Below are 14,432 nucleotides of genomic sequence, written 5' to 3'. Positions count from 1 at the left end.
ATGATTTTCAACTTTATGTCATTCATTAAAAATAATGGATATTTTCTTAGAAAATTATTTTTCTCTGATAGTATTTAATATAAGTAATGTTTGTATGAATTTTCATGATCTTTTGAAAATTATAAAATTATTTATGCATTTTCGAAATTTAGACTATCGAGTTATTAGACAAACGGTCGACTATATCAAAAACACCAGTCAATTACTACAATTTTCAATCAATTGGTGAAGACACTAATCGACTGTTATTAAGGATTGTGACTAAAGCAAAGTTATTTTAGTCATTTAAGCTTACTCTTAAATATATTAACTATCTCTAACACTCTGATATACTTGGATAAATATTCAAGAGAAAATTTTCTTAATAAAAATAAAAAGGGGTGTTAAAAAGGAGGATAGTAAAGAATTAAGGGGATGTTAAGATTCAAGGTTGAACTTTTAACCTCCCAATACAAGAATTTAGAACTTCCAAAAGGTTTAGAAACTCCAAAACATTATTGGTATAATAATTATTAACAAAAAGCATGGTTTGAGAGGAGCGGTCCAACTTGAAGGCATGAGAAATGATCTAGGAAGAGAGATACATTTCCTTAAGGGGAGAGAGATTTCCTAGATTAAGGCAAGAAGAGATGGTTGAACTAAGAGGAAGTATGTACTTTTGAAAGGTAGTATGCTCAAGGTTGAGCTTTAGAGAAAATGGAAGGTAGGGAACCTCCATTGAGATATTGGCATAAGTTAGGACTGAAGGAAGATAATAGAATTTGTAGCATCTTTTTATATATATCAAATGGAAAAAATGAAGGGTTTAAGTTAAAAAATCTTCATTTATGCTTTGACATAAGTGAGAAGTTGGGCTAATGAACTAGCCTAACTTAAATATATTATCAAGCATCATAAAGAGATATTATTAGTGCAATCGACCTCTAGTCAAGGTTGTATAAAATTGATTGATCTTGAACAGTCATGATTGTACACATTTACTTTTATTAAAAAAAAATGCATGCATGAACATAATACCACCGAATTCCTCTCCCGGGGAAACAAACTTGCATGGCATCCCAACTACTGCATATTTTCCCACCAATGTTTCTAAACTACCAACCACAAATTCCAATTTATCCAACATCGTTAAAGATTAATTTGAATAAACTACAATATCACCTATGCATATTTGTAAAATGTGGCAAGGCATTTTAGATCAACAAGACAACATACCCCTTGATTATCTTATGGATACCTAAGAATCCAGAGCTACGTAGCTATGTATATTACCTCTCTTACATGTAATGTAGAAACAGAAATGACTAGCAAAACATTGATGAAAGCAAAGATACAGAAAGAACAGATTGTATGGTTGGAGAAAATTTGATAAACTTGTTTCACCTATATACACCATATAATATACAAGAAATTTACATTTTAGTGGCATAAAATTAAATCCAATTGGTTTCAAATTTAGATGCCATGTTATATAACAGAAGCTACTATAATCATCTATACAACAGTAGAGTTTTATCAAAGATACCTTAGCCTGGATAAAAGTATATTTACCTAGGATGTAGATAAGTTCACATCATAACTCCATGCCAATTTGAGTATGTTTTTATTTAATTAATTAATTATTCAAATTGAAGTAACAAACCATCACGCACAGAAAGAAAGTTGGCCAAGGTATTGTATGGTTGAATAGCAGATCTTTTGACAGAGATAGCCAATACACCATTTGACTTTTCCTTCTCTTCTGTATAGAACTTGCGGTAGACTTGGACCCCTTTAGTGGAAAGGAAAGAATTCCATTATTAGGACAAATAGGTTCATGAATATATATAGATAAAAAAAATGTGAAAATCAGCATGTTACCAAAACTATCCATAAATTCTGTTGCAACCTACTCAAGTTTAAATGAGCCTTCATCTTTAGCTTGAACAAAAAAGCATTCTGAAACTTCGGACAAGGATAAAGCTTGCTTATTGGGAAGTGGTTGACTGTATAATTGCTGAAGAACTCTTCTGCAAGCAGAGGTTGTTCGGGGTTCAAGCACATCAGTGGACTGTGACTACATTGCCGGTGAACCCTTTTGCTGAGGGTGGCACCGACCTGAGGGCAGAAGGCTGACGTGGATTGCAGGGAGGAGGGCTGACATGGATTGCACCATCCATACATTGCCTTAACACGTTGGAAATCAGGTGGCTGGTTGTCAAACAAGGAAAGTTCAAGTCAGCTGCAGAATTTGGAATTCCATTAGGAGGAAGGAAGGCTGGAGACAAATTAATTGACATTCTGGTTTTGGAAGAGGTTGCAGCCGGCAATTTCAGACCAATTTGGAAAGCTTTAATTCATACCATTATTGTTAATTGGTTTCGATTCTGTAATCTTTCTTTTTGGACAGTAACTCCCCTCTTCTTTGAAAACATCATCCATATTTGGGGGCTAGCTGAACGCATTCAAGACCATATTCATCAATCTACCAAATCTGATGCGGAACAGGGCACAGAGGAAGGCCATGCACTGTCCAATAGTGGTTCCTCCTCTCGAGGTGACAAACAGCACGGCAACTACCAAGGAGAGACTAGACGACCACCAGTGACAACCCCTGGGGGAGGAGGGACGCACAGCAGAGGTGCAACCTCCAGGAGGCAAGGCTAGGAGGAGATGGACGGACCTGTTCTCAACAAACAGGTTGTTTTCGCAGGAGAATGCCCTACAGTTCCTACGGCTAGTCACTGGACATGTCACACTGGAGACGGAGGACGTAGACACTATCATGACGGCCATGGGCGACTATCTAATAGGGCGATTTGTCTGGCGCTTTCCAGGTTGGCAAGCAATCAAAACTATGGCAAAACATTGGAATGTTCAGTATGATATCCAAGTGCACAAAACTATGTGGCTCATTTTTAAATTTCAGAATGCGGAGGATTGTGATAGAGCCATGCGCGGAGGACCTTACGTCGCGCTTAGATGCCCCCTATATCTAATGCCACTTCCTATTGGGTTTTTCTTTCAACGGGAAGAACTTCAACGATTACCGATTTAGGTGCAAATTTCAAATCTTCCCTTAGAATGTTGGACGGTTCATGCACTAAGCAAATTGGCATCAATGATTGGTAGGCCTATTATTCACTGACCAAATGACAAGGCAAAGGGGTCATATCAACTATGCGGGGGTTCTAGTGGAGGTTGGCATCACCAAAGAACCGTTGATCGCTATCCCTATGGTACTTCCCGGAGGCATGGAGGTAGATCTTCCCTTGCACTTTGAATCAAAATTTAAATTCTGTTTAAACTGTAATCATATGGGTCACTATCAAACACAATGTCAAGCCAATGTTAACCTTCAATCGGATCTGGAATCATCCCTGCCCCATGGTCCAACAAATCATGGTAGCAGCATCTACTGATCAGCTACACTTCAATGAAGCCCCAAGCATTTCCACACTTAAATCGGGGTCTACAAAGCAAAAGGAGGATTCAACAGGTGCTGAACATGCTGACCAACAACAAATGCAAGATACTTTGGTCCTTCTAGCACTTACATAGAGGATTCATACATCAATTCATGACACAACCGATCAGTTGGAGATTCCTACAGAGGCTGAACGAGACTGTCCATACTGGAGGAGAAGATGCCACTGATACAAATGCCCGCACAAAAGGGGTTAGTTAATGCAGGGGAATTAGTCATTAATGAGGATACAGGTGCTACACATAAACCATCCATACTAGTGTCTATCTTGGTCAAGACAACGTGTTACTCCAGCCACAACGGATGCACTAGGGGGTGCTTCACAGCCTGCCATAATGAGTGATATGAACGCCCAGCAAGTTGATACCTGCTGTGAGAATAGTCTCCAAGAGGCAGCAGAGATTGATCTACCTTTGCAAGGGGATAATGAGTATTAGGAGGTCCAACCTCGAAGGAGAAGCTCCAGAAGACAAAATCATATCATTATGCCACTACAATCCAAGTTGCTGGAAAATATTGTTGCCCATCCTGCTCCAGAATGGACCCAAAAAGCTTGTCTTCCAGTGACTCGAAGCAAAGGAAATCCCCTTGCAATAGTGGGGGAGGGAAGGGAGGACGAGGAGCCAAGGGCCATGGTTGACTCATCCAGTCGGTCTAATACACAACAGGGACCCAAACACATACTGCAGGACTGGGCAGTCTAAACAAAGGGCAGCAGAATCCACATACCTATGGACGACGTAGGCCATCTCAGGTCACATGAAAATTGGTTCATAGAACATTTGAGGCACCAACAAAGTCTCAAGCAAATGTGGGTGGAATCCCTCTTTCGCAGTGCAAAGTTGTGTATTGGGTGTGTTGGAGACAAAGTTACTAGATGAGGGCGTCGGTTCAAACAACTACAAGTGAAACAACAAGATAACCAAGGGGGTATGAGCCAAATACTACTGATTTGGGATGACCAGAAGGTTGATTTAGAGGAGATGGAGTGGCATGAGCAATTCGTTCACTATCAAGTCTGTTGCAAGATGTCTCGTAAGCTCGTTGCAGTTATGTTTGTCTATGGCCAAATTACTATGGTGGGGAGAAATGCGTTGTGGGAGAGGCTTCAACAGATTTCCACAGATATGGGGATCCCCTGACTGGTCCTTGGGGATTTCAATTCTTATTTATCCACTGATGACAAGTGTGGAGGGTTACTGATCACTCAGTATTGCATAGCAGATATTTAGAATTTTGTAAGTTTTGCTAGAATAGAGGATCTATCGTATACCGGCTATAGATATCCATGGGCAAATGGTAATATATATAGCAAACTAGACCGAACAATCATTATTAGGGAATGGCTAGAAGCCGAGTTACAGAGCTTTGCAGAGTTCGCTCCTCCAGGTTGCTTATCAGATCACTCAGCATGTTTGGTCTCTATCTTGAGTGGTGGAATTCATATTCAGAAGTCATTCAAATTCTTCAATATATGGGTCCAACATGACTCTTCTCACAACTAGTAGAGACAAAATGGATAGAATACAAGCGACAATTGGAATGAAGAAACAACAAATATGGGCTCTCACATATCTTAAGGACATTGAAATTGGATTTGAAGAGATAAAACGCCGAGCATTATCAACGCGCGCTTGGAGGAGGCACAAGGTGATGGACTGTTGCATGGTCATATGACAAAGGATTACAAGGAGTTGCAGCAAACTATAGCTCGTCTAAATACTATAGAGCATTCCTTCTCCATGTAACATGCGCAAATTGGTTACTTCAAAAATGTGGATCGGAACTCTTCCTTTTTTCATACACTGGTGAAGTGTAATAACAAGCATAATGAGATCATTACAATAGAGAAGCCAAATGGTATCCTTACAGAATCATTTGAGGTGGTCAAGGTTTTCACGAATCACTTCCATCACCAGTTTGGGGAGACTGTAGGCCACACAACAAACTTTCCTCACTCTTGCATGATATTCGGCCAGCATGTCCACACGGAACAGCATGATGCTTTAGAGCGACTCCCTACAACAAAGAAGATAAAGCAGACGCTATTTGATATTGGAGATCAGAGGGCTCCAAGCTCATATGGATATAGCTCGAAGCTTTTCAAGCATTCTTGGGATATTGTGGGACTGGATTTCACTACTGCAGTTATGGAATTTTTCACCAATGGGAGATTATTGCGGAGATGAAATCACACTTTAATTGCGCTTGTCTCGAAATTAGCCCATACTAGTAAGGTGGCAGACTATAGATCGATCTCCTATTGTACGGTATTCTACAAGGACATCTCTAAGTTACTAGCTTCAAGATTATCTAAGGTAGTAGAAGGGATACTTCATCAATCTCAAGCAGCTTTTGTACATGGGCATCTCATTACAGAAAATATCCATTTAGCACAGGAGCTCTTCCGGAGGTATCACAGGAAGTGCATCTCCCTTAGATGCATTATGAAAGTTGACCTTCAGAAGGCCTTTGATTTGGTTCATTGAAAGTTTTTGCATGAGATGCTTATTGGTCTTCAATTTTCTATAAAGTTTATATCCTAGATAATGGAGTGTATGATCACTCCGTCATTTTATCTAACCATTAATGGAAGGTCTTTTGGATTCTTCAGAGGGGCCAGAGGGTTACGATAAGGAGATCCTCTCTCTCCCAACTTATTCGGTATTTGTGTGGAGATCCTTAGGCGACAGATACAGCAGCGCACAAACAGATCAGATTTCAAATTTCATCTTCGATATGGTCATCTTAGATTGGCGCACTTGGCCCATGTAGATGACTTATTATTATTTAGTCGGGGGATAAGGTATCAGTAGAAGTTTTATCTTTTTGTTTACAGATGTTTGGGGCAACCGCAAGGCTTCAAGTTAATCACTGAAAGTCAAACATTTATCTGGCTGGAGTAAATGAATCGACGCGGTTGTGGCTTCTCTCTTACGGGCTTCTAGAAGGAGACTATGCCCTTTTGATATTTGGGGATACTGCTTGCTACTAAGCGTCAATGGATTTCGAACTAAAACCCACTCCTTGATTCCTTAATACAACGGATTACCTGTTGGCCAAAGAAGACACTTTCATATGTGGGAAAGACTCATCTCATCACTTCAATGCTTCAGGGAGTGGAGTGTTTTTGGTTCTCTATATTACCTATTCCTCTAGGAATTATTGATCGCATTTACAGCATAGTCTTTTATGTGGACGTCCAAATACCCCAGGTGTCTTGGGCGCATATGTGCAGGCCCAAAGGAGGAATGGAATTTCGCTACTTGAAAGCTTGGAACCTTGTCTTATTGGTCGAGGTACTTTGGCGAATATAAGCAAAGGAGGATACTCTTTGGATTAAGTGGGTTACATCATACCTACTTGAGGCGAGTAGACAAATAGACTTAGGATACAGTGCACTCGGATGCCCCACTGATCAAGCGGTTGTTGCAAATCCGTGACATTATCCTTACAGCTGCTGGGTCATCGACAGATACTATGCAAAGGTTGGTAGATTGATTTGAGCAGGATAGAGGTGTGGCCAGGGCCTATGATTTCTTTAGGCATCCCAGTCCAAAGAAGCCCTAGGTACATACAGTGTGGAAGTCCTACATCTAGCCTAGCCATGCAGTTGTGCTTTGGATGCTAGCTCAGAAGCGACTTTCCACCAGAGATAGACTATACTATTTGGAGGATTGGTGTTGTGCTTTCTGTAGACGAGATATAGAGACGCAGGAACATTTGTTCTTTAAATGCCCTCCTATAACAATCTTATGGTGGAGGATCCGAGAGTGGTTACATATAGAGCAGGAGATATCTGTAGGATCGTTGTAACACGCTAGAGGGAGGGTGAATAGCGTGTTATTGTTTTTCGTTCGTTCGTTCTAATAAATAAAACTTGCAGCGGAATATTTAGAAAACAACACAGGGGACTCGCGGATTTTTTACTTGGTTCCTAATCCCCTAGAGTTAGTATGTCCAAAACCTATGTACGGGAGGCACCCGTCCACTAGTGGTCTCCTTTCCGAACGTTGTTCGGAGGCGGAGAAATTCGTCTTACAGTCCAAAATAATAACAGTAAATAAAACAAAAAGTAAGAATAGACAAACAGCCAAACAAGTGTTGCCGATCTGGAAGTCCTAAGCACCTCGCACTCCTCCTAGATCTTCCCCAGTTGAACTAGCTTACCCTCGTTTGCGTTCCGAATCACCACTAGGAGCGGAGGATTGCTTGTATATTAATTTTTAAAAAATATTTAAGTTTGAAAAATATTAAGTTTTGAAAAATTATTTAAGTTTTTAAAAAATGTTAAGTTTTGAAAAATATTTAAGATTTTTGAAAATTAATTAAAGTATTAAAATTTTTAAAAATTAATTTAGATTTGAAAAATTAATTAAAATATTAAGATTTGAAAATTAATTAAACATTTTTTTGAACATTAAAGTAAATAGGTTTTTGAAAATTAATTAAATTATTTAGATTTTTTCAAAATTACTTGAACTATTTAGATTTGGAAATTTAATTAAAATATTTAAATTAATTAATTAAGTAATATTAATTTGGTTCGTTGAGTTGCTTTAGAAATTTATTACCTAACTCATCTCACCCGAATCTAGATGAACAAACAATTGATCCTATGGGTGTTGTGAGATATTTTTACCGATTATATCTTTGTTTATTGTTTGAGGTATCTATATTTGATTAACCTTGAGTTAGATTCAGGTTTAACCGTCAATCAATTAAGTCCACATTTCAAAAATTAGTTTCCAGACAGTGACGAGGCACATAGACCTTCTTGGTTATCAAAACAACGACCACATTCTAAGATAAAACTAATTTAGGAAATTATGACCTTAACCAATTTATTGATAAACCTTGGTCTAACTATTCTAGGATGTGGCGAGGTAACTTCGGCTAGTTTGGTCAGACTAAATTAATTAAGTCAGGTACTCCTTACCCTTCTTGACCACTTAACCTAAACCTCCCTAACGTACTATGTGTTAGTGAGAGCCCTAGAGCCAATCATTTGATGATTGTTGTATGGATTCATTGTATCATATTTCTACATTTTATAAAGGCATTTTATTATGGTTATTATACTTACTTGATATTCGTGTCATAAAACTAAGTATAATAATGTCCTTGAGTAGATCGTTCATATCTATATCAATCGATTGGTTGAATCGATAGTGAGATGATATAGAGAAGAACACTACTCTTAATTATTCCTAGTCAAGTATTAACATTCAGGGACAATGTTAATGCGACGAGACTAGCATGTAGGTCAACACGATGACTTGATCTCACAAGTCATGGATATAAGATATCAAGTTGACACATGGGTATGCATTGGAGAATGTATACTGAATGACCCGCCATGAGAAAGTATCATGGATCGTTATATGAGTGTCATATACTTTCTCATATGGCTATTAGTATAACTATTAGTCCTTGGACCTGAAGTCACCATGGTTCCCTACATAAGGAGTTACTTACTTTGGCTTCGTCAAACGTCACCCGTAACTAGGTAGACTATAAAGGCGATTACTGGGTATGTAACAAATTATGCGGAGGGATGTGAGTGATGTAGATGGGATCTATCACTCCCATATAACGGGAGTGATATCATAGTTCTTGATAGAGTGAGACCACTAAAGTGCATGGTCATGCCCAAATAAGTCAACATGTGATGTTGAGCTCATTTGATTGTAGTGAGTCTACTTGGAGTTCAAGACATAGATTGATTAGAGGATGACACGGTCTATACCTCGGTTTGATCAATCATGATATCAAGGATAGAAGGGCATTGTCACATATTGTAAAGAATCACAATTAGTAGTCACAATGGTGATGTTGGATCTCAACATTCTTGTAGTTTGGGTAGTAGTGATGTGTTGCTAGATACCGCTCACTACTTATGTTTCTAAATCGGTTTAGAAGCATTGCCAACATTACAATAACCTATAGGGTCATACACAAAGGGCAATTAGGTGGAAATTAGGTTCATATGATGAACCAAGTGGATTAGATTCATGTGATGAATCAAATTGGGTTAAGTGTAATCCAAACTAGATTAGTGGAGTTGATTTGATCAACCTTAGGAGATTAGAAGTCAAGTTTGACTTGACTTGAGAAGGATGACTTTGTGGTCAAGTTTGACTTGACTTTGTGCCACATCATCATCAAGTTTGACTTGACTTTATGTCATGTCATGGTCAATGTTGACTTGACTTATGCCACCTCATGGTCAATACTTGACTTGACTATTTGACTTTAAATTGAGGTGGCATAAAGGATGGCCAATGATGATGCTCCACATCATCAAACATGTCATCTCATGGGAGTTACCATAGGATTGTAACTCATGGCATTAAGGGAGGAGTTGTAACTCCCCTCCCTCTTAATGTGGTCGGCCACTATAGTGGATGAAGAGAATGAATTTCATTCATTCCACTTCATTGTTTTCTTTCTCCTTTCTCAAGCTCTTCTCTTCTCCCTCTCCCTCTCCCTTTGCCGAAATTCTAAGGAGTGCTAGCACACTCAAGAATTTTGGTTCTCCACTCCTTGTCCGTGTGGATACATTGTAGAGGGGAGTACGCTTGACTTCCTCGAGATCCGGCACCGAAAAGAAGAGCGGGATACGCGAAGGGCACGCACCAAAGGTAAAACTCTTCATGTAGATGTAGAGTAAACTAAATATATACAAGAAAAATAGTTTTATATTTTTCGCACAGATCCGGTGGCATGGACTTCCGGGGTTTCCGCAACGCAAAAGCGGTTTTTGCAGCTCGGAAAGTCCAACAGTGGTATCTCACCCCACACTGGTACTAGGTTGGCAAGAATTAATCAAATAGTTAGTCCTTATTCTAGCCTAAATTTTCTATTGTTGGAAAGTAAAGACTAATTTAAACAAGTTATCAATGTGATTTGGATCCCCCAGGATCGTGCCCCTTGATGGGTCGGATCAAGTAGACCTGATCCTTAGGGATCCAAAATTGGTTCAATCCAACTAAATTAACCAGTTTAGACTTAGGAACTCATGCTTGGACTGTAGTTCTGTTACGTGTTATATGTGTCAATGACATGAATGACTTGTATTTAGCTGAATATTCAATGCCCGATCGATTGTATCAAGCCTTCTTTGACCCAAGCATCATATCCAAATACTTGGATCCAGAGGTGAATCGCTCAAGCGATCGTCTGAGTTCACTTACTTGGGTCTTCAGTTGGGAATTTTCTTTCTCGAGTTGAACTCGAATCGAATCCTCAACTGAATTGACCTGAGTCGGTGGCTCGATGTTGAATTTCTCCTTGAGGAGTACTAACTCCTCTTGGAGCGATTCAACCAAGGCGTTGGATTTAACTAATTTTTTCGTTAAGCTAATGATTATTGAAAATAGTCTTTTGTTACTTACAGCGAGGGTCGAACCTTCTGAACCGGATACGGATCCGTGGCTTTCGTAGCTGTCCGAATCGCTGTCGCTCAAGTTCGGCTCATCTTGGGTTGGAAGAGCAAGGAAACTGATCGTTGTCGGTTCCTCGTCCGACTCCTAAGAAGACAACTCATCCCAAGTCGCCTTGAGGGTCTTCTTCCTAGTCCTCCGGTCTTTCCTCTGATTCGGGCAGTCGGCTATGAAGTGTCCTTTCCAACCACAACCGTAGCACTTCATCTCGGTCTTGCTGGTAGATGCTGATTTTGTTTTATTGACGACCTTCTTGATTTCTGATCGTCTAACTCCGCACTTTTTTCGGAATATTTTCCGGACGAGGTTCACAAGTTCCGAGGTGACTTCATCGTTTGTCTCAGATTCTGAAGACTCCCAGTCTTCTTGTACCTTCTTCTTTGCTCTCCGTTCTTGCTCGGTACCTGCAATTAAGGCAATACCCCTCTCTTGCACTTCCGTATTAGATTGCTCATGTAATTCGAACTCAGAGAAAAGGTCATCGAGCTTTACCTTGGAAAGGTCCCGGGAAACTTTGTAAGCATCCACCATGGATGCCAACAATGTGTTCCTTGGAAACACTTTCAAAGCGTACCTGATTATGTCGCGATTCTCCACCGTCTGGCCAATTGCGTATAGCCCGTTGAGTAGATATTGAATTCTCGCGTGTAGGTCACTCGCGGTCTCCCCTTCTAACATGAACATGTTATAGAATTTATTGAACAATAAATCTCTTTTACTCACCTTGGTGTCGGAGGTCCCTTCGTGAAGCTCGATTAGCTTCGTCCAAAGGTCTTTTACACTACTGAATGGGCCGACCGGTTCAACTACTCCTTGGTTAGACCACACTGGAGAGTCTGAGTTGCTTTTGCGTCTGCTTCTATCTTCTTCCGGATAGAAATGTCCCAATACTTGCAAGACTGTGGAGTTCCATCACTATCAGACGGGATCGTGAATCCAGTCTTTATGATGATCCACATCTCCACCTGTGTCTTCAGATGACATTCCATCCTACTTTTCCAATAGGAGAAGTCGTCCCCTGAGAACAAGGGAGGTCTCGCGGTGCTGAATCCTTCTTATTGGACCATTAATCTAGCACATAAGAAAAATACGCAAGACGAATTCCAAGACTTGGTCTTAGATTAGTAATGCGAGAGGAAAAGAAAATTTAAAAAATAAAATTTCATAAAACTAATTGAAAATTCCCTCGATCAGTGGTTGCACTGGATTCGAGGATCTCGCTCTGATACCAATTGTAGGATAGAAAGAACGCGCTAGAGGGGGAGTGAATAGCGCATTTCACTTTTCAACCGATTTTCGATTTAACTAAAAATAGATAGTGCGGAAGCGAGTATAAGTACAGAAAAGTAATGTGAAAGTAAAAACACAAGCACACAGACACAGTCGTTTTACTTGGTTCACAGCCCCATGCTGCTACTCCAAGGTCCACAGTTTTTAATCGTTTCCGACAGACAATCCACTAATAGGACTTGTTCCTTACGGACACAAGTCGATCGATTACACAAATCAAATCCGATAACAAGAAATTGAATAAACTTTACAATTAATAAATACTTGTTACCAAAAAATATGTCGAAGCTTGCTTGATCGTCATTTCCTTATGAATTCGGCATAGCGGCGGCTTTAGGGTTGCACGAAGATGCTCAGGACGTCGTTGTCTCGACAGAGTGCTCGTGTAGATCATAATTAGAGTTATTCCGAACATCTGGTCGAGCTGTTCTTTTATATAGTGCTCAAGTCGACTCAAGCAAATCTCAAGTCGACTCCAGCTCAGCTTGATCCACTTTCTCTGCGGCAACTTTGTCCTCAGGTCGACCTGAGTCCACTCTCAAGTCGACTCTAGTCCAACGTGGCACCTCCCCATAACCTTCGCCTCTCTGCGTCATTATCTGGTGTTCACATTGGGGAGGCCTTTATTCGAGGTGTTATCATTCATCCTCATCTTACAACTAATCTTCAAATAGCTTATCTCTTTACAAAAGCTTTGAAAAGCCAATGACATAAATTTCTCAATAGCAAATTGATGCTCTAATACTCACCCGCATCAATTTGAGGGGATGTTAATATATTCTTCTTTCCTAATTTAGTTATGTTATAGTTGTATATCCATTGATTACCTCTCTAAACTTTTCATTATTATTGTATATATTCTTTTTTTTAGATAAGTAAAATTTTTATAGCATGAATCAAAGTACAAAAATCAATCATTAAGGGGTTCTCATGTCTAACGAAGCATCAGATCAGAGAAAACACCGAGCGATCGATATACATGAATTTGCACACACTTGAAGATCCTTTCAATGTCTAATTGTCCCTCATCAAAGAAACTTTTATTTCTATCCTTCTATACAAAATGAATCATAGATGACAAGGCAAGATGATGAGTCTTTGTAAGCATCCGGCTCCCACGGTATTGTCTTCCGAAGACTCTCAACATCCTTCGGTAGGTGGAGATCTCCAGTCGCATATGAAGTCAGTCTCCGATCCTCCTCTATAATACCACAATAGGCAAGCACTCGAAGAATAGATATTCCTGTGTCTCTAATACCTGGCCACAGAAAGTGTATTGTCAATCTTCTAAGTAATCCTTTCTGTCTCTGGTGGAGAGTCGCCTCTATACCAACATCTAAAAGGTGACTGCATGACTTGGTTGTAAGTAAGTCTTCCACACTATCCGAGCCCATGGCTTCTTAGGACTAGGATACCTTAAAGAATCATATATCTATGCTACCCCTCCGTTTTGATCAAACCAGTCTGTCAGTCTCTGTTCAGCAGTCTCCGGGGACCTAGCAACCAATAATATAAGATCCCGTATATGTAGTAATCGTTTGATCAAAGGGGAATCCAAGTGGGTTGCCTCCCATGACTTGTATATATTCTTGCTGTAGTTATTGTTGTATTTCTTCCGATATTAGACCCTAGGATTAAGGAATTTAATAATTCTATATTTCTTCTTATATTAGACCCTAGGATTAAGAGATTTGATAATTCTTGATATCTATATATTGTAATTCTCTTAGTGAAATGACAGAAAACATTTCAGAAATTCTCTTTTATTTCTTTGTCAAGCACTACCAATTAAAATGGCATTCCATCCATAGTTTCTACAAATCCATAGAAGGAATGAGTCTATTACCATCTTCAGCAGTCATAATCCCTGGGAGGACATTAGCAAGAATCTCTACTTGCAGCATATCAGAGAAGGAACTGTAATGATTAACATGCTGCAAAGAAACATGTATCTTTAATCATAAGTCTCTTCCATCATGACAAAGTAAAGGTATGATATACTGTCGAAGTAAAAAATAAATTAACCACCATCGACTATTAAGCATTATATGCAGGAAATATAGTAACGCAAAGATGGATGAGTGAATAAAAGACCCAATATATGTTGCAGTGAAAAGCAAACTATGTTAACTGCCAAGACAATTCACAGTCTAACATCATGTTTTAAGTATAGTCCTGTACTGTGTAATTATCCAACCATCACATTAAAGCAACAATGAGACTGTCAAATC

General features: G+C 39.4%; 1 protein-coding gene across 2 annotated transcripts in view; it reads right to left on the bottom strand.

Annotated features, from left to right (window-relative positions):
- LOC141813705 (uncharacterized) overlaps window positions 1–14,432 on the bottom strand; it is a 72,849-nt gene that overhangs the window by 25,744 nt on the left and 32,673 nt on the right. For both annotated transcript variants that reach the window (XM_074701680.1, XM_074701682.1), the window contains exons 6-7: window positions 14,048–14,135; window positions 1,653–1,771 (exon numbers count right to left, since the gene is read on the bottom strand). In XM_074701680.1, coding sequence (XP_074557781.1) covers window positions 1,653–1,771; window positions 14,048–14,135 — 207 coding nt within the window. The remainder of the gene's footprint in view (window positions 1–1,652; window positions 1,772–14,047; window positions 14,136–14,432) is intronic.

The sequence above is a fragment of the Curcuma longa genome, chromosome 20 (assembly GCF_044706935.1).
Source record: "Curcuma longa cultivar G26 ecotype Majalengka, Jawa Barat chromosome 20, ITB_CL_G26_1.1, whole genome shotgun sequence".
In the NCBI taxonomy this organism is placed as follows: Eukaryota; Viridiplantae; Streptophyta; class Magnoliopsida; order Zingiberales; family Zingiberaceae; genus Curcuma; species Curcuma longa.
The sequence above is the reverse complement of the archived record's forward strand: the minus strand, read 5'-3'. Positions and strand labels throughout refer to the sequence as shown.